Source organism: Rhyacophila brunnea, unplaced genomic scaffold (assembly GCF_057557595.1).
Source record: "Rhyacophila brunnea isolate RB1 unplaced genomic scaffold, BYU_Rbru_1.0 scaffold_8, whole genome shotgun sequence".
NCBI classification, from domain to species: Eukaryota; Metazoa; Arthropoda; class Insecta; order Trichoptera; family Rhyacophilidae; genus Rhyacophila; species Rhyacophila brunnea.
Genome location: NW_028233350.1, coordinates 11,752,947 through 11,780,625, shown reverse-complemented (window position 1 = coordinate 11,780,625; position 27,679 = coordinate 11,752,947). Strand labels below are relative to the sequence as shown.

At 32.0% G+C, this 27,679-nt stretch overlaps 2 protein-coding genes across 10 annotated transcripts; one reads left to right on the top strand and one right to left on the bottom strand.

The window, feature by feature from the left end:
* The first annotated feature begins 6,933 nt into the window (after positions 1–6,933).
* Positions 6,934–13,744, top strand: LOC147063914 (non-canonical pre-mRNAs endonuclease FASTKD5, mitochondrial). Of its 2 annotated transcripts, XM_085958855.1 has the most exons (3): positions 6,934–8,681; positions 10,938–11,158; positions 13,435–13,744. In XM_085958855.1, exons 1-3 carry the CDS (start codon positions 7,007–7,009, stop codon positions 13,528–13,530), a joined length of 1,992 nt encoding a protein of 663 aa, XP_085814981.1. In that variant the 5' UTR covers positions 6,934–7,006; the 3' UTR covers positions 13,531–13,744. The 2 variants fall into 2 exon arrangements, with proteins under 2 accessions (XP_085814981.1, XP_085814982.1); XM_085958856.1 differs by lacking the exons at positions 10,938–11,158; positions 13,435–13,744 and adding an exon at positions 10,240–10,484.
* Positions 13,579–26,384, bottom strand: LOC147063913 (mitochondrial ornithine transporter 1). 8 transcript variants are annotated; one of them, XM_085958861.1, is made up of 7 exons: positions 26,143–26,384; positions 25,746–25,878; positions 24,023–24,267; positions 22,147–22,290; positions 15,209–15,341; positions 14,835–15,032; positions 13,579–13,892 (listed from the first exon to the last, which is right to left on the bottom strand). In XM_085958861.1, the coding sequence occupies exons 2-7, from the start codon at positions 25,816–25,818 to the stop codon at positions 13,768–13,770; spliced, it is 918 nt and encodes a 305-aa protein (XP_085814987.1). In that variant the 5' UTR covers positions 25,819–25,878; positions 26,143–26,384; the 3' UTR covers positions 13,579–13,767. The 8 variants fall into 8 exon arrangements, with proteins under 8 accessions (XP_085814987.1, XP_085814983.1, XP_085814990.1 ...); XM_085958857.1 differs by having other exon boundaries at positions 25,746–25,848; XM_085958864.1 differs by having other exon boundaries at positions 26,151–26,384.
* Between the last annotated feature and the right edge of the window lie 1,295 nt (positions 26,385–27,679).

Sequence of the window (27,679 nt, the reverse complement as noted above, 5' to 3'; positions counted from 1 at the left end):
CCATTTTTCCATTTTCCACAAGCAAATTTTTTTTTTAAATGTACGAGAAACACACAACAACCCGACCAATCTGATTGAAACTTCGCAGCATACTGAATCGGTAGTGCCGCTGCATGAAAACAAACCGCTTACAGTACTAGTCGCGCCACCTGTCGGCTTTTCTAAGGACTATTGACCCACCCTCGTATTAAAATGTTTAATAATGACTGTAGAGTCTGTCTTCTGTAAGTTGGCGTGCGGTTTCCCTCTCACTTCAGCATTCAGCACTGCATTCCCTCTCGTTCCCTCCCATTGAAAACGTGACGTGAACGCCAGTTTATAGAATACAGACTCTGTCATAAGATTCCACTGCTATTAGATGAATTCTGGTTTCTAGCCCGACTGTATTTTCATAAAGAAACAACTTAAATATAATTAAAATAATATAACAGTTAACATAATATGAAATTAAATTTACTCCTCATTTTTCCTTGCCACCATTCATTTTCTTCACATGTTTGTTCCTCGTCAGCTGTTTTGAAGTCACTTTTAATTCTAATCACCTCAGCCGTTTTGTTTTCGTGCAAATTTGCAATTATTGTTTTACATGTATCAACGAATAAATATTTCATATTCAGATAATTAGCGGTTAAGAGCAGTTCGCATAACATGACGTGGTCAACATTGAAAAAACCCACATCCCACGGAGAAATACTGTCAGTTATATTTTCTTCATCTCTGATGTATTCTAGGGGCGGTGGGTTGTCTTTGTGATAGGCCACTCACTGGATGACATTTTTCAAAATGGCCGCTTTCACATTTGGGATAGGGATGATTTTATCATCAACATTGTTTGTGCCTAAGTCGTTAAGCATTGTGTTCATTGTGATAAGCATTTTGCTATTTCCACATCAACATCAAAAACCTCCATATCGGCTGATTGCAGTTTTATAGCCCGCATCTGAAAATTGAAAACGGATGATCTTGGTAATTTGATGTTACAAACAAATAGTAGTACATATTACATTGGAAGAATACCAGTTTTCGGGAGATAAGATTAATTTCAGTGTAATAATTATTATTATTTTTTTTATTCAATATTGAATAATATACACAAGGTTTTAAAAATGTTGATTCTTTATTATAGAAATAACATAATGTTGAAAAACCTCAGAAACATACATATTAGAAAAAATGTTGGACCGAGTGGACTCAAACTGACTTCTTTCATTTTCCGAGTGAGTATTTTGGCCTCTAAGGTATCGATCCGTCTATGATTCATGGGAATTATCTCTTATATTTACGTTTAAACTTGAAGTACTTCAAATTCCAACAATCAGGAGGCAGTCCGCCTTGTGACCAACGGTAGTAATCACCAAGTAAAGGCAGGGGATGCTAAGAATCTCCGGAAACCCGCAAAATGTTGCCTAAAAATGACTATTAGCACGCGAAGGCTGTCCGGCGATGGTAAACTTGTAGAGCTCCGGGAAGAGCTAGAAAAGATACACTGGAATGTGGCCGGCTTCAATGAAGTGGGGTGCAAGGATGAAGGTACCACCAACTTGCAAAGCGGACATATTACGCTGTGCTACGAAGAAACCTCGATCGCAAAAACCTCCAGAGCGGCTTAGCGACTAACCAACTAAAATATTGTATATTTTACCCTAATTTAATTTATATCAACAAAGTCTACACGCCCTATCTTATTTAAACATCTTATTATAAAAAAAGTCAATACCTTTATTCCTTGTCAGAAGTAAACAAATGCAAAAAACGAGCTACAAAAATACTGTAATATTGAGTGTATTGACCAAATCGCGGGCAGGCCAGACCAGATTGACTTGTTGATGTTTTGAAAGTATTTTGAACCATAGACTAATATACTTTTAACCATAGACAACGTCTAGTATATTTTAATATTATAATATTAATTTATACTCTGATAATAGGTAATGTGTGTTCATGCTGCCAGTACGAATCTAATCTTTTTTCTAAATGATGATAATAATATTATTATCATTCCAGCTAGAAGCACGAAGTGTTGTCATAATGTTGATTCGTTTTGATGAATACCAAGAAATACCTACCTATCTAAATTTTAGAAAGTATTCGGCACCCTTATAATCTCTGCGACACGCGCTAGAGTAAGATAAAAGGTCTACATATTTCTGAGTCAGTTTCCAAAAGTATCGCTGGCAAATCGTGGTGAATCGCTTCACGTAGCATCGATAATCTGCGAGTTCGTGTTGCTAAATTTGCTATTTTTTGTGTTAAACATAAAGTCAGTGGTATATATTTTTAGTTAATTAAGTAGGAAAGGTGGTTCTGCGTGTTGTATTAAAATATGGTAGCCGTACTGATAAGCAAGTAGATGGTATTACGTTTCATAGGTACGTTGATACATGTTCGTGACAATTTATTTTTATATTATTATTTATTTTAATATCAGTGACCTAGTGTTTCTTTAAAATAACTTAAATTATGGATATCTTTACCTAATGGTTGCATTTTGACCGCTTAAAAATACTATATAACGTAAAAATATAGAAAATTATATTTTAATTCTGAACGTCTAGTGCGAGCACTTTGGGCGAGCACTAGCGAAATGGTCTATGGCAGGGGGGGGGGGCAAACTGTAACCCGCCGGGTATTTTTTTGCGGCCCACCATCATTAATTGTACTTCTTATTACGAATAATTTTTGTATATATTTTTTAAAAAATATTCACAATAGATTAAAATTTGAAGAATTTGTTGTTTCGTAAATGTATTATCTCAGTACGTCTTCCTTGCGTCTCGTCTCATACTACGTAACCACTATTTTCTACGTTGAACATCGATTTCAATACATATTGATAATGTGCCGACAGAGCTACAACTTGAGATTATTGATCTGCGGTGTGACACTGATTTAAAAGAATTGCATCGTCGTGAAGAAATCTCCAAATTTTACAATGCCCTTAATTCAGACAAATTAGACCAACTTAAAGATTATGCAAGAAAAATGTTCGTTATTTTTGGATCAACCTATATGTGAACAATCATTTTTGATCATGAACCTCAATAAAAATTCTTTACGTTCAAATATCTCCGATGCCCATTTACAAGCAGTTTTGAGAACATCAACTACAAAATTAACACCTGAATTTAAAAAAAAATGTTAAAAAATGTACAACAGTTTCATTTTTCTCAATATTTTTTTTGTAATGTTTATTTTTCGTGATAATAAATAGTGTATATCTAAAAATGGTATTTTACTTGCGGCCCGCCGCTCATTTTGAATTCTTGAATTTGGCCCTCCAGCCAAAAAGTTTGCCCCCCCCCCCTGGTCTATGGTCTCGAACATTTGTAGGCGAATGCGTTCGCTCGCCCACAAACCAAACGCACGGCACCTAGTTTCATTTAGCAATGCAACGGGTGGCGTCTAGATCTATCTAACTATATTTCGAACATTTCAAAAAAAAAACGAGTGTTGCCAATTTTTAATATCCAGGGCCACCACATCGAAAGAAAAAGTATCGATACTGATATCTTGTCATTAAAATATCGAAACTTTTTAATTTTCAAAAATACAGTGTTTTCTTTGAAAATTATAATTACGATATAACTATACTAAATGTATGTAGTTCTGCTGCACAACTATTTAGGACAAAGTTTTAGTACCCCATAATCATCGATAAAAATACAAAAGAAAAAGCCGGTAAGTCACATTTTCTTACGTCAAAATCACAATGACATTATTTCACACCAGAATGGGAACCATTGACAATATATATTGAACCTTTTCGAAAATAAAAGTTACAACACCTACCTACCCTATGCACAACTTCTTCATCATGATTAACCAGCTATAGAAATCACGGGCGTCGAATTGTGAAAGAGAAGGCAGCAGCGAAACACATCACAAAGTAGGAAGCCCCTTATCCAGGAAATTTATAATGCCAGTGTTGGTCGTGGACGTTTGAGATCTTACAGGAAACCAGTACCTAACACAGCTTATTGTAACCTAAAAAACAAATGAAAAGCTATGTCGCAAAGCCCCGTGTTTACCACATAGGTTTTCATTTATTTTTTGGGTTATAAACAGTGTTGCCATATTTTTCTATGCTGATTATAGTACGAAGGAGTAAAAATTATAGTATTTCTAAAAAAATATATATTACAGGAACATTTTTTGTCTTGAATACTATAAAATTATAGTATTTTGGTATATTTGGCGTAAAATTATAGTATTTTACATTTTTCGCGGAATCAAAATTATAGTATTGTACTATAATTATAGTACGGTTGGCATCACTGGTTATAAAAGATCAGTGGCGAAAGGTGGTGGTAGGCTGTTAAGTTTCGACATAAACAGTGCACACTAAATAAGGACAATCAAATGTATATTTTGTTTTCTTTGAACTACGACTACAATTATTAATATGTAGATAATGTTTGTTAGAGTTGTTAAGATTCAATTAAACCCTGTTTAATCCAAGCCATGGTAGATGGTAGTCAAAAAATATCCGTTTATCTATAAAATATCTAGAATGAAACCATTAAATCATACATCATTTTAGAAATTTTATAGATATGTAGTAAAATATTTTTTATCGATTATGGTTTGGTTTAGGCAGGGCTAAATGAATTAAAAAAAAAACTAACCAACACAATCTGTAATATTATGTATTCTTAATTCAACGGAAACAAATAAGTATGACTGAAAAAGTTTGCACTATTTTTGTCGGATTGCCGATAATAATATCATACGTCATAAACTATTATGATTTGGCTTAGGCCGAGTTTCATTGAATTTTAAAACTAACCAGCACTATCTCCAAATTGTATTCTTAGTTAAATGAAAACAAATAAGTACGACTGACAATATTTTGTGTGCACTATTTATGTTAAATCTTAACAACCTACCTACACCTCTCATTACTGCATAAGATGTATTAGGTTTTGTTTTATAAACTAATGGTTTTGGGCAAAGAGATTGAAAGACCCAATCTCTTTGGTTTTGGGCCATTTTTACAATTTATTTATTTTTAGAAATACCGTTTCTACAATCTAATAATTTATTATTCTCCCTCGCGTTGGCTCCAAATGGCATTAGTCATCAATAGCGTTATAGTATTAAACAACAATAGTTCGTATTACTCATCACACTACAGGGGTTGGATGTTTTTGACATATCTACTTAAAACAATAATCGTCAAGTTAATAACTATTTAAAACAATGTATTTATTAGCGAACAGATAATATTAAAATAAAACACTTTCTGTTTCACATCTATATGATTGATCTCGAGCAAAAATGTCAAAAAACTGCATTGAAAATGGTGGCTAAAATATTTCAAATAAATATTGTAATACATTGTAATCACTAATAAACTTGGCCCAAATAGGGTAAAAGTATCGACTGATTTGATAGTGACAAAAGGTATTGATACTGGTATTATAATATTGGTTTAAAAGTATCGATCCTTTTTTGACGACCCTACTAATATCAGCTGTCATCTGACATTTCAAAATTTGTGTCTATGACAGTAAAATAAAGTTTAGAATAATATTATATTTATGGTCATATCGTTTATTTTATAGTCTATGTATGACAGTGCTGCCAACCGTACTATGATTATAGTATTTCTACTATAATTTTCGTCTGCGTACTATGTACGATATAAAACAGGTATAGTACGCCCAAAATACTATAATTTTGAGAAATTGGAAAAAAGTTGCCAATAGAAGAAAAACAACGCCAAAATAATCCGTGAGAAGCAAAAAAATAAATAATCCCCATGTCGAAAAAAAGGTGACGTTAATTACGATTTCCAAACTGGAAGGCGCGGAGTGTTGCAAAGGGAGGCGCGAAAACTTTAACACAATTAATGTAGCCACAGGTTTGCAGTTTTCAAATCCATAGTTTATAAAACGGCCGCTAGATATAAACTACACAAAAAAACAGTCCTATAAATTGTTGTTTGCAAACCTTTCTGCAAAAATATGGAGACTAATTTTATAATCCTTCACTTCTATACTATTGTGAAGCGCAATGGCTATCTCGTAAAAAAATGAAATAAAAGGGTCAAATTATTCATAATGTTGAAATTTGAGGCAAATTTGTTTAGGATCAATAATTTTGTTGTTAAACTTGTCTACTTGGTTGAAATTAAAAATAAATTAAGTGAATAAATCAATCCAAGGACCACTAATGCATTCATTGATTTAAAACGACAAAGTGAAGGCATTCATAAAAAATTGGAGCTTAGGAAATCAAAATAACAAAAAAATAATGTTCGCCATGTCTCCACTTTTAAATTATTTCTACGCCAGATATATTGAAGCAAACAAAAAATATATTTACTGGGTTCTTGGTTAGTTTACTATTGCACTTTTCACATTATTTTATTAATAGTAAAAAAAAACCCGAAAAAATGACCCGAAGGGTCCGCTTCAGGATGTGGGGTCCATGATAGAATCCATTTGTCAATGAACGAAGATGAATTTGGATTGGCTACTATTAAAATTGATTGTGCTAATAAACAAGCACATTCGTCAAAAATTAATGTAATATAAGTAGTAAAACCTTGTTTATTTTTTTTTCATTTTTGTATTCGTAAGTAGGTACATTTTTGACTATTTAAAAAGGTGTCTGTATTATTTAATGAAATACGGGGGGGGAGGCGCCTAGATTAGATTTTTTTTACAGGGAGGCGTAGTAACATAAAGTTTGGAAACCACTGACTTAACATTTGAATTTTGCCTAAAAAAACGAGACGTTAATTACCCTTTATGGATATTGTGTTTAAAAAAACAAGACGTTAATTTTATTACACTACGTTTAATTTTTAGAAAATGCAGAAAATTATTGGTCACTCAACGCGTACTACACTTTTTGCCGAAATACTATAATTTCGATGGCACTGTACTATAATTCCACTTTCAAAATATGGCAACACTGATGTATGATGAACATTTTGATATCTGTCAATTTTAAATGTTTGGTATTGTCATCTGGAGTGCGTGAAATCAATAATTTTATTATGATGTCAAAGTTTTGTATTTGGAGTAGACCTTACCGTGGTTTTACTTATTTTTCATATCGTAACAAATCTTGCAGCATTAGTTCGTCCAACAAAAAAGCTTTATTTTATCTATCACATGTCAACCGCATTATTTCGAGACCCATTCACGCGGGAGTCTCTTCCTATGTAAAATTATATGTTGAAGGGGAAAACGATTATGCTCACAAAATAATGGAAACATTGGGAGATACATATTCAATAAAAAAAAATTCTGGCAAAGTGATATTAGATGATGCGAAGGTATTATGCTCTCCAGAAAAATTGACATCGATTCTGGGCAATGTTGAATGGAAAGATCAGCCCACCACCAAAATACTGGATACATTCGATAGTTTATCAAATTGTGCCTTGAACAGTGATATGAAATTATCGTCATCCAAATTTGATAACTTCGTGGATAAGCTAACCGACAGCCTAATGATATTGAATGCTAGTGAATTGGAGGCGGTGTTCGAAAACCTACAAAAATGGCCAGAAACAACCTCTGTTCGAAGTCGAAATTTTATTGAAGTGTGGACAGCGTTAGATGATGTTCTCACTACCAGAATACTTGATTTCGATACCAAAACACAATTGAAATTCGCGGATCATATTTACCATCTCCATCTTTCGGGGAAATTTGACTATATGTCTGAATTGACCAAGCGCTGTGCTAGAAAGTACAAGCATTTAACGCCACAACAACTAGTGCAAACTCTTTTCTATGTCAGCGCATGTCGTAGGGCTCCACTGGATATGATTAATTTTGAAGTCTTATTAATCGAATACTATGACCAGTTAACAATAGACGAAATCGCTATCATTTGTATGGGTTTTTTTAAAAGTAAATCCTCATTTAGGTCACCAGACTTGGTTAACAAAATTTTACATAGCGTTACAAAAGAAGCTGACAAAATCAATGAAATAAGTTTGTGTGCTATTTTGAAAATAATCAAATATTCTCTAAAACATTCAACCCCGAGCCTACAAAACATGTTCAATGCACTAACCGTACAGGTACCTAGATTATCTTTTCTATGTTGCGTTCACGTTGCCTTGGCGGGTACGACAGTTTTGAAATTTCACGAAGACAGTCTAATGGCGATAGCACAAAAGTTTTTAGAGAATCCGTCTTGTGTGAGATTAAAAGATTTAGAAAGAATGGTTTTTACCTATGCATTATTTACTTACAATCCTCCCACAGATGTGGATGTATTTGATTTGGTCGTTAAAGAATTAAGAAGCCCGGCCAGAGAGCAGGAAATATTAAGACACGGCACATGTTTCGTAAACTGTTTAGCTTTTCTGGCAATGATAAACATATTTCCAAAAGACCTGATCGATAAAAGTATGGAAAAAGAATTTATTAGAATGTCATACACATTTCATCGGTCACAATATGGAAAATCTTTGTTATCCTTGAATCACTCGGTTGCTATTGAATGCAACGATTACAATGGAAATCGTCTGAGTGCTGACTTATGTATGCGACTGGCTAAACAGCTCAACAATTACATACCTGACATCGACAAACCTTATAAATTAAGTTTCGTTGACCAAGCAATGGTAAATGTGATGGCGGTATTGGAAAACATGAGAGGCGGGAAAGATTATGTCGTCGGGACACATATTTTACCGCATTTTTCATTAGGAGGTAAATAAGACTTGCAACACTTCCGCATGGGTTTTTTTTATTTAAAAATAGTTGGCATACTCGGTTTATTATTAATTATTGTATAAAAAAAGAAAGAAAATAATATGGCACCTTATACACTGTTCAATACAAACATCATAAATGAATGGAATTAAAAAAAAAAATGATTGGCTGAAGAGTGCGTTTTAAAAAAATACAACTAAATAAATCTTCAGTAAGACTGACAAAGCACTCTCTGTGTTTGTTAATATTATGTTTAATATCCCTTTGGCTGCTCGATGTTTTTTTAAATTTATAAGTGAGAAATGCTACCATTTATAATTACTTACTGTTGATAAAAAAGTTATGGTATTATTTATAACCTTTTCTAATGGATTTAAGTTTTGTACTTATAACCTTTTCACTGATTGTGTGACATGAGAATATTACACATTGCGTGTGGGTGACTAATAACAAGAACTTAATAATAAAAATATACATTATATTGATTAGATAATTGCCGATAACTTCAGATTATTTACTCCTGATTAAGTTATTTCTTTATGTTTTATTTTTATTATATTCAGAATACGACACAATAATAATATGCCGTAATAATAATTGACAGCACTAATGGCACATTAAGCGCATATAACTAAGTACTTAACTGTATCGTTTTAATTATAATTATTAGAAATTTTAAAACGATTTTGGTACATACATGTATTTGCTCAATTTTTTTTAGCCATGTTCAATCCTAAAAAGATTATGGGTTTCCACAGAGTGTGAGGTTGTATTAACAGATTTTTGTTTTTTACAAGAGATGGATGTTAACCATTTGTTCAACCTATTAGGTCCATACTCTGGGTGCAAACACATTAAATAATATATGAATTTTGCCAACCATTGACAATATAAGCCGACATAGTAGCCATTTGATCATCATGAATAACTTTAATTTCTAATAAATAAATCTAACCCGCAAAAACAGTGTTAAAAAAGTAATTTGATAATGGGGCAGTAGGTAGTAATAATCTACCATTTCAAGCGTTATGATGTCAAACAACGGTTGTGGTTAACATTTCTTGCGGGTATTATATATCATTGTTTATCATTCAAAGGGTTAATACATTTTTGACTGAGTTTGGTTCATTCTGTAAAATGATCTGTGCCATCCTAAGACTTTATTGGAATGTCTAACTTCCTTATTCTTATATGAGGTGTCGTATATATTATAGCACTTCTTCAAATTATTTTTTTGCCAACATATTGTGCCTTTAATTTTAATGTTAAATACCATTACATAATACAGTGAGTTCTCGACTTACGACAAACAAAATGCATGTGCTGCTGGTGTAAATAAGATGTAGCAATCGATTGTCATCTATATTTTTTTAATGTGCAGTTAGTCACCCTTTGTATGCGCTTGTGGATGGTGGTTTATTCGTGGTTTAAATAGAAGCTAAGTGCATGTCCGGCCTTAAAGCATGTAAATATCATGTAACCCTTTTTTTGGGTGGAAATGTTACTGGTTAAAAACTGAAGCTAATTTTGATTTATCATTCTAAAAATCCAACAGCCTTCAAGGGAATCGATAAGTCTACTTCACCACTAAATTATCGTTGGAATAAAAAGACATGGGTAATACAATGCCTTTTTCAAGACTGGTTTGACAACTGTTTAATTTAAGGACTAAAAAAATATTGTAATAATAGCACTAAAAGAACTTGAAGGAACTCCAAATAAAATGTGCTAAAACTGGCTGCAGCGTTTAGCTAATCAATGATGCAATTTTAAAATTTGGACTTTGACTCTGATAGATGTTCGAAGGTACGCCGCCTCATTCAGCAAGCACTTGCCTGTTATAATGAAATTCGACTTACGACCTCACCAGCCGAGAACTCTTTGTATAAAATATATTTAGTAAACTTTCCACTGGAGTTCGGAGTATTTTTTCTCCAATTCTTCATGTTGTAATTATATAAATGTGTATTTGTTTACATTGTTTGTTACTTTAACTGAGAAGTTATGGTGTAGAACCGTACTATACTCAAAAATAACTTGAGAAATCAGAATATTTTATTTTCAAGTATTAGGTACTTTAATAGAACCACAGTTCACAGTGAACATGAATTTGTTAATGACTACCTATATGTATTAAATTAATATCTACTATTTGAAGCTACAAAAGAATTGTCTCTTTATAGTTCTGAAGTATGGTTTTATTTTTTGTTATTTCCTCTATTCAAATGATATAATATATGCTTTATTTTTTAGATATAGTAGTCTGCGATGACTCAAACGAAAAACCAGTCAAAGTTAAAAAATATTTTACTGAAGATAAATATGGCTCCATACAACGTGCGCCTATTTCAAATTGCAAATGGTTTTCCATATCAATTGGTCCGAGAACATTGATTCCTGGTGAAGACTTTGCATATGGACCACGTGTAATGAAAGAGAGGCAATTGAAAAAAATTGGATATATTCCTATACTGGTAAGTTCCATACAGATTTTGTTGTAACTTTGTAAGTACCGTAACAGACGTGAGTTGCTGGTTGAATTAATTTTACACAGTAAAGTAAAAAAAAAGCATATTGTTTATTCAACATTGGAGGCTGATCCGATAACCTCCATATTGCACCATTTTAAGATAATCGCAAAAAACTGTCAAGCATGTAAAACAAATACATTATTTTATTTTTGCAAACATTTAGAAAAAGTAAATAGTGACAAAATGTCCTCGCTTTCATTAAAATTAATAAAACATATTATATAAAGTTAGTTGTGAAATATAAAAAATTGCAACAAACGATCAAACGGAGCTGGGTTTATTATTTAATGTACGATGGAAAAGTACTTTCAAAATCAGAATCGAGAAAAATATCAAAAAAAGTAAAAATAGACGTAACCGGCTTTGAAACTAATAGCTTCATGTGTAATGGCTAACAACCATTCCTTGTACAAAAACATTTGTCAATAAAACTCAATATCAGTAAAACATAGTATGTTCCACTTACGAGTGACAAATTGTCTGTCGTTGTGTTGATGTTTAGGTTCACAGGGGGCAAACTACAAAAATGCATGTTTTGAGTTAGCCCCGGTTTTGATAATGCCGTTATCATATTTATTGGCGACACAAAGCTCTATGTCGTACATATATCCGTTTACAAGACATAGTTGAGTAAAGTGTGCTTTATTTAATGAATTTCAAAGTAGCAAAATTTTTAGTTTGCGTTTTTCTCAAAACTGTATTATTGTAGATAGGCCCCTGTGATTCTAAACCCCCATTATGGTAATAATAATATATCACTATTGAAATTCAAACCGTATCTGAGGGGTGAGACACCAAAACAGGAGGAGGAGAACATAACCGATCACCCATTCCTCAACACATATTGTAAAATAGCTCTAGCACCATCCACGTTTTAAAAATCGCTCCTATTGCAAATAACCCATAGTTTGTGTTTTCATAAATTTATCCAAAAAAAATCGAAACAAATTTTTAATATGCAAATTTAAGTTTCGGTGGACTGAACTTTTATATTTTAATCCTCTCTTTGAAGAAACTTTTGTTATTTTTTATAAAGTCTACATTTACAAACTAAATTAAATACACACTCATTCATATTTTATTCTAGTACCTATTAATTTCATTGATAGACAGGTATTACTATAAGAGGTTTTATACTTAATTACAGAAGACTTTAAATTATATTCAACATTGTTTGAAACTAAACTGCATCGAATGTTTAAATATATTAATACATTGTTGCCATTTCATGAATCATTAAATGCTCAATTGTTTCAGTTAATACACAAGTCATGCTCGTAAAGTGTTCAAAAACCAATGTCATAAATTATATTTAAAATAAAATAAATAATTTTATGAAAGACCAAGACAGTAGGTGTAAATATTTTTTTAAAAAATTGATAACATGTGTGCAAATATACAATTTTAAAGAATTTGTGAATATTTAATATTTGAACTTTATATCAATTATTATTCATTATAGCCAATAATTTATTTATGAGATTTAAAAAATCTTTTTTGATTTCGTTTTTATAAATTGTAATTTTCGGCTAGTGCATTAGGGCCTCGGTAAAGTGATATTTATCGCGTCGAATTCATTGAACAACGCGTTGCTAAAGTCGTCATGTAATAAAATAAATTTTGGGCCAGCGAAAGCTCCTCGTATTTTTATTCTGTAAGCACATAGACCACGATTTCAGATGTATTTTAGTATTTGGTTAATCTTACATAAACTAAAAATACTCATGCTAGATTGGGTTCCGCACGGTTTTATTGACTGGTTAGTGATGACGTATTTGGTACATACTGTTTGTTCAAATGTATATAGGCAGTATTCGGCATAAATTTCAAAAAGTGAATGATATATTTTGAATAATGATCACACGCATTGAGTAATGTTTCAAAAATTACAAGGGAGTGCTGTGCCGCCGTTTGCAGAAACATATACGACCGTTCAAGTGATTCCTTAATGACCTTAGTTTAATCCTATGTAAACTGCAAATCGTATTCAGGTCGGAGTTACTCTCTCCGTATGACGTATACTATTCATAATAATACTACATGTTCTATTTCACGAAGTGAGTCCTATGACAAGTTGAGCGATGTTTTAAAAAATGCAGGGAGTGTGTTGCACTTGCATGATGTTAGTGGAGCCGCCACTGATGTATACCATAAGACTAATAATTCTAATGCATTGTATAATAACTATCTGATCATTCTTTTTATTTATTTATTTTTAGATTCTTTCGGACCATTGGACAAAAATAAAAAATGAAGATGATAAAATTAAATATCTTACTGACGCATTGAAATCTGCGCAATTGCAAAAAATTTAAATAAAATACAATTGTTAAGCGTCAGGCATACAAATAAAAGCAAACAATATTTACTAACATGTGTATATTATATTAAAACTCTGTATACAAAATAAGATCTCTCCAAACCACATCTAGGAAATGTTTTATAAGTGTTCATCTTGTCACAAATACAAAAATACATTATGTGCAAAATTTTGACTACTTATAAAAAATAAATATATTATTTCTACACAAATCGTTTTACTAATTGTTTCATCAATTGACACCAAAAATGCTATTCATATACTTTTTGGAGTATTCATAAACCACAAACAATACTGCTGTCGCTGGGATCGTACGAACTATTGTTGGTTTCAAACCGTTGTACAATGCCAAGGGTCCTGGAAAAAGAAAATTCAAACACCGGGTTATGGAATTTACTAGGAATTCGTTTTGCTGTATTCACCTAAGGCAGTATAATCAGCAAACCCTTCATTTCACTTATACATTCATTCCTCACAAATACAGTATCCCATATTAAAATGATACAATTAGGTTATGTACTCTACATCAATTGAAAAACTGAAAATAATAAAATATATGGGATGATTTAAACCTGGGGTTGGCAACTTTGACCATGTCCGATCCTAATAGGATCATAATATGGGCCTCCACAGAGTGGATGTTTGTATTAACAGATTTTTGTTTTTAGGAGAAATGGATGTTAGCCACTTGCTCAACCTAATGGGTCCATACTGTGACTCAAATACAAATTGAAAAACAATGTATATGCCAGACCCAGAATTCGAATTTGGGATCCACGACATTATAAGCCGCTTGGCCATCGTGGGGTTTCAGACTTATGGGCCGTATTCAACTATAGTTATAACAGGCTGCAATTGTTTAATAGAAGATGGGATGTGTATATTAAACAAACGATTCACAAGAAATTACAATTTGTGTATCATTGCCAACTGTGAACTGTTTTAAATTTGACAGTTTATCTATATCCACATTAAAACCAGGATGTAAATTTGAATTGAAACCTGCAGATGTGCATCAGTTGGTCGGAAAGAAAATTTGTTCTTTCTAAAACTTGTGGTTTTGTGCGGTACTTGTATTATTTTGTAATTTAAAAATTTCTATAGCTAGTTCGGTACGTCATTGATGTTTACATTGAAAGGGTTTAAAATTTCCTCTGCTTTTCTTTAATATTCCATAATTCTTATTGAAAATTAAGATCGTAAATATTTAATAATATCAACAAAAGTATTTTTGTGTTTACCATCAAATTAAAAAAAATGTAAAGAAATTAATATCAATAGGTGGGTAATAAATAGTACCTTCTGTTTTGCATATTTGCATTCCTATTTGAAGGAATGATCCATTGAGATTTGAAACCTGTATCCGTGACTTGATTACATCGGCCGGGAATATTACGGTCCATAAAACGATGCCTCCCGCGGCGCCGGCTGCCATTGTTCTCACCAGTCCGATGTCATCTTTCTTCTGTCCCGGTTTGGCTAAGAGGGATCGTGTACCTACACAATAAAATAACTTTGATGAGCGTAAAACCACAATATTTTCCGCAAGAAACAAAAAATGTGAGACAATATTAAACTCAGTTAACTACTACCTACTGCTGAGTATTAGATTGTACTTTTTATACAAATAATTCATTCTGGTACAGGGTTATTGTAAAATACGAATCACTCACCCTCGTAGCCTCCAAAAAAGAAGAAATAGCCAGGCATTTCCCTCATAATAGTAGATGTCAATCCTTTAAATAATCCTCTGATCCCATTTTCTCGGATAATTCTTTGAGTTAATCGTATTGGTCCTATGTTTCTCTGTAACAATCATTATTTTAAATAGCTACGTCATTTTGAAAAACCTCAGAAACAAATTTGGACCGAATAAGATTTGTGTTCACATCATTCACTGTCTGGGCGAGTGCTCTTATATATGCCAGGGGTCAGCATAGGTCGACCGCCTCTTTGTGTACAGCCCGGAAGCTAAGATAATTTTGAATTCTTTAAAATTCAAAGTACAGTTCACTCAGTAATCCGCCGCTCGTTTATCCGACAACTACTATAATCCGCCGTTATTTTTACTAGTTAAAAGCACAAAATTAAGCTCTATAATTCGCCGGTATTCGATTGTTCATGTCATTGTCAAATACCGCGTACAAGTATTCAACGCAGATGAGACGGGTTTATTTTGGAAACCTCTCCTTCGTAAAAAATACGTTTATCGCGAAGAAAGTAATGTACCAGGGAGGAAAGTGCCTAAGGACCGCATCACAATTATTTTGCCATGCTCCAATGCAACCGGGACATACAAAATGAAGCTTTTGGTCAAAGGAAAAGCCAGGAATCCTAAGCCATTCAAGAATATCTGCCTCACTGAACATCTGGTTGTGTCAAGTGATTTACTGTTTAATATTTAGTTAATAAATATGTATAATTTAGTAAATACTTGATTTTGATTATAAGTAAAACCGTAATTTTCTAGTACAAATTTCTCAAAAAAACTATTTTTACGAAATACCTGTTTTAATTTTTACCATATTTTGTATGGATGCACTATAATCCGCCGCTTGCATTAATTGGACACTTGTCTAGTTTTTGGGATGGGGGATTACTGAGAGAGTACTGTATCTTAAAGTTAAATCACCATTCCCATACAATTAATTTGCAGGGGGATGTTTTCTGAGTTGTAACTACAGTTTCAGCGGCATTTTCTTCCGGATCTGGATGCAAGTGCAGAAGACAATTCCATATTTTAAAATCCGTTTGACTTGTACGATTGAAGAGCTTCCACCTTCAATTTGAAGTGACTAATCTGTACTATTATGACATACTTAATTCAAATTTCAAGAGTGAATTCCATAAATAACTGCTGTCAATTAAGATAATAAATGCTCATAGATATATTTATTATCTACGTTTGACAGCACCTATTCGTGTGAAAATGATTTTCAGAGATGAAACACTTGAATGTTAAAATCAATACAGATCCAAACAAAATACAAACATTTGCAATCAATTTTCATGATAAGAGTGCTTATACCCTAATTTGGTGAAATGGTAACAAACAAATGGCAATTTCTTCTTTCTCGTTAGTTAAGCTGTATTTCAAACAATTGAATTACTTATACTTATTCATTATGATTTACTTAGTTTGTTCAACATGTTGGTGAAAACGTTTATTCTTGTTATTTAAATAGGCCAACCACATGAATATCTTTGAGTTTGCTTGTTTGTCGGCAGACCCTTTGGCCCTTTACAAAGAAAGTTTGCCAGCCATTGCTTGAAGAACTATCGATGATGTTAGCTTGAATCCAACTTCGCCAAACATTTTTTTTTGATATAGTGATAATGCATACAACGTCTCGCTCACTGGGGACCTGTTAATTACTAATTAGTTACCACATTTAAATAACATGCTAATTATATCTAATGGGCAATGCAACAGTTGCGTTGGACGCACGGAATGAGTTAAAAATGATGTATTTTCAATAATAAGAATCTAATAGCGTCTGTACACGTGCATGGATTTACTGGCAGCAATAGTGTGTATTTTAAACTATCGGGACAATATCTGTTTACACGTAAAAGTGCTGACTGTCTCTCAAATCTCATTATTCAAGAGTAAGCGAGACGCGATGTTGTCATTTTATGGTACTATTTGACAGGTCGTAAAAATCGGTTAACCTCAAAATGAGTCTACGTGTGTAGTTTGTTTTTTCACCGGCAAGTTCGCCACTGTCGTTCTACTGTGCAGGCGCAGATCGAAAAAATACTAACTGTCGCATGAAAATTCAGAAGCTCACGAACTTATTTGATTCATGCATGCAATCTTGCATTTGCATGACAACACGTGTATTTTCTCGTTATGGCCGCGTTAATACGTACTGTCAGCAGTAAATCCATGCATGTGTAAACGGGTATAACTAGAGTTGGGTTTTGAGAATTTCCCGACGGGAATTCTCGAGAAATTTTCGAGATTTTCCATCCAGAATCTCGAGAATTGAAATTTTTAACATTTCGGGAAATCCTGGATCTCGAGAATCGTTTCTCGGAATTCGGGATTTCTTTATTATGAAATATTAATTGAAAAAACTATTTTCTATATGAAAAATGTGGACAGAAAACACAAAACGTTCAAAGACTGATCGGGGCATATATAATTAAGCCAACGTCGACTCAAAATGAGCGCAATTTTTGTTACATCAGGGAATTTTGTGTCTCAAAAGCGTACGCGATTGTCAGTCTGTGTTTTTTGAAATCCTATTTTAATAACAGTTTTTTTTTTTTTTTTACCTCTACTCTGTGGAGGCCCATATGATCCTATTAGGATCGAACATGGTCGAAAAAAAAAAAAAATAATAAGTAATGTTTTGAATTATTTTTGTTTTCCTACTTCTATTTTGCTTGTCTTCATTGATAAATAAAAAAATCATATTTTCAGAATTCAAAATTTAATCATTTCGGGAAATCCCGAATCTCGAGATTGAGATTTTTTTGGGAAATACCCAACTCTAGGTATAACATTATTTAATCTTGTCATATATAATTCAATATTGAATAATAATAATAAAAATATTAGTCATTATTTCGTCTTGTATAATATATAACATGTTAACTTATTACATCATCTTTGCGCTTTCTGCTTAAGTCAAATGTGTGATGAAATTTATAATAATCTTAATATAAAAACAAAAAAAATGAAGGCCACTATTAAATTTATATTAATTACATTCAGATGATTCAATTGATTTCAATACGTAGAAACAAGCAGATATGGTTGAAACATATTCATGTATCAGATCTATAGATTTTTTTGTCTGAATACTAAATTTAGCAACACAAACGAATGACTTGCATTTATGCTGGGGTAAATTATTATGGATACATATTTATTTCGGATCAATAAATGTGAATACAAGGCTGAACAGCGATGGAAAAAAAAGATATTTAGAAAGTGCTACCAATTTGGAAGGGCTAAAACATTAAAAAAACGACTAAAATATATGTAGTTAATATATCTGTCTTCAAATTTTGTAAAATACCTTGTTCCTTGACCTTGTTCTGACAGAAAGCACCAAGTTGAAATTTTTGTTGCAGTTTTTAGAAATTTGACTCTGAAGTGCCCCAGCACTTACATTTTAATCATTATTATTTATAAAGTAATTACGTTTTTAAAAGTGTTAAATTTTAATCTATTAAAAAAAATATCTATGATTTTTTAAACTCAATAATTTATTTAACTTTTCTGTTTATTTGAGAAAAGGTGACTTGACTTAGTGTTTTCTGCTAGAATACATTTCGAGTATGTATCCCAATGACATTTGCACAGACTAATCTATTAATAATTAGTGCACTTTAAAAGAATTATAGCATTGTATTTTGTTTAATGTTAAAATTTTTGAATTATGACTACAGACGTAATTAATAACATAATATTTATACACAGGTAAATACTTATAATAAAAACACCTGTATAAATCCTGTAAGGTAGGTATTAATAGCTATGACAAGTATTTTGTCTATTAGATTCCAATTGTAAAGCAATAATATCTCAGAGACTGCGACTTGATACTAAGTGATTATTATCTACCTACTTTCTCTCATAAAAATAATTTACGAATCAATACCCACAATAATAATATTCCAAGAGCACTACTAAAACACTGAAGAACATGATAGAGAAAAAACATACATATTGTTTGGTTTCATTTTGACTTTGTGTGTTTTCATTAAAAATATAGTGTTGCACCAAACGATAGAGATGTAAAAAATACACCTCGACATTTTGTAATATTATTTTTTGTAGCTAATATAAATAGTATTTTTTTTATAATGGTAATAAATTGATTTTACCGCCACCATTATAGTAATTGCATCATAAAAACTATTGTTTATCATTGATTAGTTTTTTTAAATACTTTACTATCTTCACATTATTTTAATGATCATATTTATTTTTATGTAACTGTCTATCTACAAAAGTTTATATAAATACAGGATGGTTAGTGAAGATCGAACGATGATTAAACTATCCTTTTGATCATGACACTTTTCCAAAAATCATCTTCACCTACAATCTGATCATTCTTGCATTTCATATAATGAACATAAGACTCTTCATTTAGTTTATAACAGATTCTATAATATTATGTAGTCATAAAATTTTTCAATATGAAATTCAACTTCCTATAAAATCCACTAAGTTTATAGAATATATTGAATGTGAGCTTATTCATAAGCCGACCTGTATGTAGAAGTGACTCTAATTATAATATTTAAAATTTTATTTTATATATTAATATATATTACTTTATGATGCACGTTACGCACTATCACAGTAACCTGTCGCTACGGGTAAAAAGTAATGTCATTTTTCTTGGTGTTTAAAATGTTATCAGACTGATGCTCCCATCCCGTAGCACATTTTGAACCTTTAAACGAACATTGTCAGTTAGCAAAATCTGCTGAAATCACCAGAACAACGATGAGGTCACCTCACGCGTACCGCACTGCATCGGCACTCGCATGACTCAATGAACGTTTTTAATGTATTTGAACCTTATGAAACAATATTTTATATGCATTATAGCGAATGTACACGTGTATGGATTAAACTATAGCGATAATAACTGTTTACATGTAAAAATACTAACTGTCTGGCAGATCTCATTCTTCAAGAGTAAGCGAGACGTGATGTTGTCATTTTAGTGTACAATTTGAAATGTCGTGAAAATCGGTTAAAAGCAAAATGCGCGGCATCATTTATTTTTTTCATGGCAGGTTCGCCACCATCGTTCTACTGCGCAGGCGCAGATATCGCATGGAGCAATTGTCGCATGTAAATTCAGAAACTTCTAAACTTTTTTGATCAATGCATGCAATCTTGAAAATTGCATGATAATACGTGTTTACACATGTATTTTTTGTTATGACCACGATAATACATACTGCAATAAATCAATGCACGTGTGAATGGGGTATTATGTTTGATAGATAAGATAAATAGTTTGGTAGGTACTTATGATAAAATGTATTACCTATTCAACTTCTTTAATCTGTATATTATAACAATGTAGGAAACACAGATACATATGCTGTCAATTATAAGAGGATGACAAGATATTATAATATATCTACGTTCAATATAATATTGTGTATTGTCTGAGAAAATGTGATACAAATGAAGTCTATTTGTAAGTAGTATTATTATAGACATCTCATTAGTTAACTCGATTAATTATTTTTCTTAGAATTGACGATTTACACCTCTTGAGTGTAGTATTTTTTATTGTTATAAAGAATTTTGACCTATTATTAGGTTTGACGATTTATTATAATAATATGCTGTCCAGTGTATTGTTATTAATAAGATAGGGTTTTTACTAATTGGGTTTTTTTACTGACACTTCAGCTATTCATAATTTGTTTATTGTACTTTTTGTTGTAATTTCTGACTAAATAGGTAGGTAATGGAGTTTTTACCTACTTTATTGTATTGTTTTACTATATAAGGTAGAGTTAAGGGTGTTCGTTGTCAGTGTGTGTTTGCCTTTGGTGAGTGTACACGACGCCTGAAGATGCCGAAAGGCGAAACCCGGGTCGCAAAAAACGACTTAAATGGAATAGTACAGAGCTTGAATCCATTAGAAGTCTATTCATTTTGTAAAATAATATGCCAACAGAAAACAGAGAACAGAAAAATAAGAAACAAGAAAAATTCTGTAAGAATAATAGTAAAACATTAGGTGAAATTGGAAAACATATATTGATACTTTTCCAGACCATGTGATAGGTTTAGTGCTTCCGCTCCTTTATTGGAATATAAACAAATTTGGAATAGGCATTCATCTGAATGTGAATAAATATTGACTTTTTTGTTAACATTGACATATAAAGTTTAATAAATAATTAATTTTATTATAAACCAACACAGTATCAGAAAATGTGATAAGGCATACAAAAAAAATGTTTTGAAATTGATAATAAAATTACAAATGACAGCTTCAGAATGTTATTGAAAAATATATGGATGAGGCATTTAAAATAATTATTTATCTTTTAGGAAGATGTATCAATGTTATAAAAGATTAAAATAGTTTCCTGATGTTAAATGATATTACTACATGCCATGTTTCTCAAACTTTTTTTATCCGACTGCAACATGATGAAACGATGGAAATAAAAATAATTGCAAGTCTGCTGTATCTGCGTTAAATGATCATAGTAACGTTTATTTTTATTTCTAGCATAATAAGTATATTTTAGTAATAAAGAATTACATTATTCAAACGATCCGGCCCATTGATATGTGGGTCTATCAGGGTCTACACAGATTCCGCTATTGCGTGAACAGATAAACATGGTTGAAAATTTTAATCTACCAACATTACATTAAGGGCTATTATAGAATATCTGCATTCATGTCTGTAAAGCACTGTTGTCCTGTTCTGCTTGTTGTAAAAATACATAATGGTATTTAATTATAAATGAACTCAACCTGCATTGCAATAAGGGTGATTATTGCAAATTTTTCATCAGATGTCTTTGACCTATACCGTGTTGAGATTTATTATATGACGGAGTATTAACTATAATGAATTCAATAGATATATAGATAACATACATTTCGTCCGCCTGCTTTGGACACTTCTCTTGTGGCTTGTAATTGACACTTGATCAATTCTGTGGGGCATAGGGTGAAGGAACTGAAGAAGGCAGCGAAAAACCCGGCACTTGCATTTTCAAACGCTGACAACTCGCTGACTCTCTGCAATAAAGATACATACAAAGCATTAAGTATATTATTCCCACACATTATAGATGGGAGCTGAACAATATAATAGAATGTTTATGAGAATGCAATAAGCACTATTCCTTTAAGTTTAAGTGAAGCAGAGTATTATAATTGGATGATGTTATGCATTTAGTGACACATAGCCCCCACACTCCGACACAGGCCACCAGGCCAGGATCTTTGGCGGACATCCCTACCAAATGCTAAGGGCAGTGTGATGTTCTACAGCAGCATCTGCTAACTGGTATTCCGCATGACCCTAGGCACTATAATATAGTCAAAAATGGAAGCGAAGGAATGGAAATAGCGCTGTTGTTAAAATGTAACTTTTTATCATAATTTAAGAGTAGCTGACGACCCTCACGACCCATGGGTTTGGAACCAATGTAAATAAATTTATTCATAATATGAATATTTGTTTTTGTTTTGCAGATTTTTTCTGAAAAACAATTTCCGAATGATAATAAATAAAGAATTTGATACCATATTTATTATTTAATTAAGATAAAGCCCTTATAATTTTTACTCTGCCACAAAGTTTACTTGGGAAACGTTGCTCTGCAGGATTTAGAATAAAATAAATCAGTGTAAAAGATGATACTATAGAATAATGCAATGTGCCTAATAAAATAATAGTTGGAATGACAAAACAAAAACCGGCTTAAGTGCCAAACCGGGCCTGAGCCCCGTCAAGAGTGGGAGTCTGATCCCAGCAATGTTTTATTTCAGGGTACTTTCGTGTTTCTTGATAATCTGAAGAATTTAAGGTGTCTACAGAGACATGTCTAATAATTCTTCTTTTAATTTCATATTGTTATTCGTATTGACATGTGATCCCGGTAAACAAATTCATCAGCCATCTCCCGTCACGATGCAATAGTTGTTTTTGTGAGGTGGCCCTGTGTCCTATAGTTGATTTGGTGTATCTAGTAAATTTCTCTCTGATAATCATTATTTTAATAGCTCAATTTAAAAGTATATTTACATAGTATAATTATTTAAGAGATAACATTATATACATTATGTTTACGTAACATGTAGGATTATGATAGAAGTACTTATCTATTATAATCACATGAAAATGCTTTGTTATTTTGATTTAATTATCAAAAATCTATTGAATAATAAGTATAGTTGGAAATGATACATAAGTGTGTTATTAATTATTAGTTATAATAAGGTAGACGTAACAGTGTAATGTTTAGCTTATTAATTGTCAGATCAATACGGTTGTGTATGGAAACAATTTGATAATCACTCAAATAAATCATTCAGTTTTAGTCAATTAATGCTGCCAATAACAAGACGGAAGACATCCAAATCTGTTTGTTTTGGCACGGTTGTTGCAAACAAAATTATCATGAAACCGTTTTAACAGAAACAATAATAAAATAATTGACAGTGTTAATAACAACAAACACATTAAGGGACATTGTGATTTTGTGATGGTGTTTGTGTTATGTTCTATACCCTACAGCTATAGAAAAATAATAGACAATGCATATTATTATTACACAATATTAAAAAAAATGCTTTAAAGTACAGTCAACTGAAATAATATGTATGGATAAAAAAATATTTCTTTGTACAATTGCAAAAATCCTTTTTTTAATACATTGGTGGCATATCAAAGATGACACATTATTCCAGTCAATTGCCCTTATAAAATAGAATAAAATAAGTACAATGTTGAAAAATAAGATACCTGCGTACCAGTCACTGACATCACAAATTTCTGACATGCACCATACGCAGCAAAAAGCACTGAATTTTCCGCAACATTTGCAACTATGGCCGGTGTGGTTCCGGCATATAAGCCCTTTATAAATCCATCCGATTTAAGAGTAGTCTTTATGCAATGATACATCCCAGAATACATCTGCGGAAACGTCTGCATTTTGACTTTGACAGTATCTAAGGGCTGCCCGACATACACTAATGCAATTCCACCTGAAATGGAATAATGGTTTCATTAAAAATATTCTGGAACGGATACTGTAAGAATTACTACTAGAATACAAAAATACAACTACTCTAATAGGTAAATCCTATATGACATTTGAAAAGTAATGTTTATAATTATTTTAGTTTAATTATTTTTTTATTAGTACTAAATTTGAACCGTAGGTATATAAGTAACAAAAATAAATAACTTTCACTTTCTGACTAAGTACCCTCAACCAATTATTGAGCTACCAATTCAACCGTCCTTGTAAATAATTTCTATCTAATTTATTATCTCAGTTTTCAAATTACGTCAAGATCATTACCATATCTTGTGTACCTATATCATTTATAAATGCCTCTAGAGTAATTTACTTTTAGTTTTTTATAGTCTTTGCATTTGCTTATAATTAAGAATTAAATTATTTTTTATTACGGAATGAATATAGATTTAAGAGTGAAACATTCTTTTTATTGAAAATACATTACAAAATTATCACGTTGTGAATGTCCTGAATCGTTTAGGGGCCCGTCTACATATGACGTCATGCGATTTTGGCTATTTTTACTCCCCCTATGTCACATTACCTTTTACCCCTTGTCTATATTACGTCAGATTTTTTACACCCCCCCTAAACGTTAAAAACAGAAAAAAAATCCTGATCCCCAATAGTGTTTTTAGATTCTTTTATATTTTTTTACTTTGTGACGTCACGTTTTCTCTGTCTGTCCGTCTCCTCTCCTTTCTCACAAATCATCACATTATATCAGACCCCCCCCCCCCCCTAGAGCATGATATCATATATGGACGGCCTCTTATGAATTTGTTGTTTAAATAAAATTAAGCAAGTAGTCTTGAATAAAAACATAATATTTTAATGGATGTTAGATTTATAATTATCTATTTCCACTTAAAAATCGAGCACATATTATGCAAGCATACGAGGAGACATCTTAAGATACTTTATGAGGATTGATTATTAGCTATTCTATTTACTATAATAGTTAAAACTAGATGCATTGGTTTCTCATACACCCACGATGGTAGTACGGTTTAAGCGTCGGCCTATAGTGTCGTGGGTCCTAGGTTCGAATCCTGGCTCTGGCAAGTTCACATATTGTTTTTCAATTTGTGGATGAGTCAGAGTATGGACCTAATAAGTTGAGCAAGTGGCTGACATCCATTTCTTGTAAAAACAAAATATGTTAATACAAATCTCCACTCCGTGAAGGCCCATATGATCTTATTAGACCAGACATGGTCGAAGAAGCACTGGTTTCCTAAGCTATCCATTCAGGTATTCCAAAGTGATGTTTGAATCGATAACACATTAAGTAAGTAAGAAAGTAGTTAGAAAAATAATAATAATATTTATTTATTAATGTGTGTTACTTAAATGTCAATAATAAATTTCATCGAAAGAATCTAATTAGGCAAGTAATTTATAATTATTCTGCTTTCCTTTATTTGTTTTGTAACTTACCGAGAGAACCCGCTGTGAAATCGATAAAGCCACTTTTAAAGCTTTGTTTGCCTTCCCCTCCAGAATGTGGCATTTTCTAGTCTTATTTGAAAAACAATTGTATCTGAAAGATTGAGATTTATACACTTGTCAACTGTAAAATAAATAAACACAACGTAATCTACCTATGATTACAACTTAAATCGAAATTAAAAAATAACGTGAAGGAAAATACAAGTTAGGTAATTAATTTGTGGTTAAAAATACACAAAATTATTGTTTAATGAATTAAATCGATATATTCGTAGGTCCCACACTAAATAATGATTAATTAAGGCGCCCACTCAGCGCAAGATGTCGAAATACACTGAGCAAATACACCATAAATATACAGAATAGAGAGATAAGAAATGATTACGATATTACGAAAATTATATTTCTCGCAGCTTGATAACCCGGAGCACATGGACGACTATTTTTGTCAAATGTGTGCCGTGCGAACTGCGACAGCGTCACTCCAATTATAAGAAAACGAAAATAATATCACTTTGATTAATTTCTTAAATATGAAAATGTTCCCTACAATTAAACACTGTCACAACATAACCTAAAAAAATGACATATCGCACATGACTTTAGTGCTGCCATCTTTCTATCACTAAATTATAGTACGCGGTCCAAGATATTACAGTATTTTGGCAAAAATTATAGTACGCATTGTCATGAAGACAATGAATAGGTTTTTTGCTTCTCATAAAAAAAATAACGAAGAATATGTGAAATTCCAAGACTCCATTTTATTTCAACCTCTCCGACCAAAAACCTTCACCGACGAATTCAAGAAATTTGATTTTAAGCCAAAGCCAAAAGCATTTTTTTTACGTTTTTCGAGCAATTTTTTTGAGGTCCTCCAAATTTTAGTACTTTGCACCATTTCATAGTTTATCCCGATATTCAAAATATAGTATTTTGGGTGTACTATAATTTTTTTTATATCGTACATAGTACGCAGACGAAAATTACAACACTGCTTTTGTTGCCTGCAGTGATGTCATCTTTTTATCACCGAATTATAGTACGCAGTCAGAGTTCGCGTTGTCATCAGCTGTTGTATAATATATAATATATTATAATATAAATTTATGTAAGACAGTTTTATTTAGGTACCTACCTATTCCGATCAAAAACGCTTGACGTCAAATTCTAAAAATTTCATTTTAATGGCTCAAATAGACTCTATGACGATCGGTCATATAAATGCCGAAAAACCCGTTTCTTATGTTGGCGTCCTGTGTCACAGGGTGTCACAGAGACCAGAGTGTAAATACGATGTCATAGCTGTCATACAATATGTATGTATAATAAATGTCGGAATGGCATAGATATGATCATAGACACTAAATCGCTCTTAGCATATATGTGCCCGATCGTCATAATAACTATATTATAACTATATTATAGTCTATTTGAACCTTAACGGTCAACTCTTTCAAACATTTTTTTTTCTCAGCTCGTCAAATTTTCTTCTATATCGAAATTATAGTACAAATAATATTATTATTATATTACGGTTGACAACACAACATGTCTGTCAACTTGGCAGAAATGTTGCCATATTTTGTCACTGAATAGTATGCGGTTTAAGAAATTATAATATTTACGAAAAAAATATACTTAGTACGCTTTGTCTATCGGTTGAAAATGTATAGGTTTTTTGTTTCTCACAAAAAATATAACGAGAATTAGAGAAATTTTGAGGACCATTTTAGTTTACCTTCTCCGGGAAACACCTTTTTTTATCGGTTAATTTAAGAAATTCCGTTTTAAATAAAAGGTTCGGACTTTTTTACCTCTTACGAACAATATTTTCTCTCGGCTTGCCAAATTTTAGTACCTACTTCGCACCAAATTACAGTACGGAAATACCGTAATAATAGCACATTAGAGGTAATTTG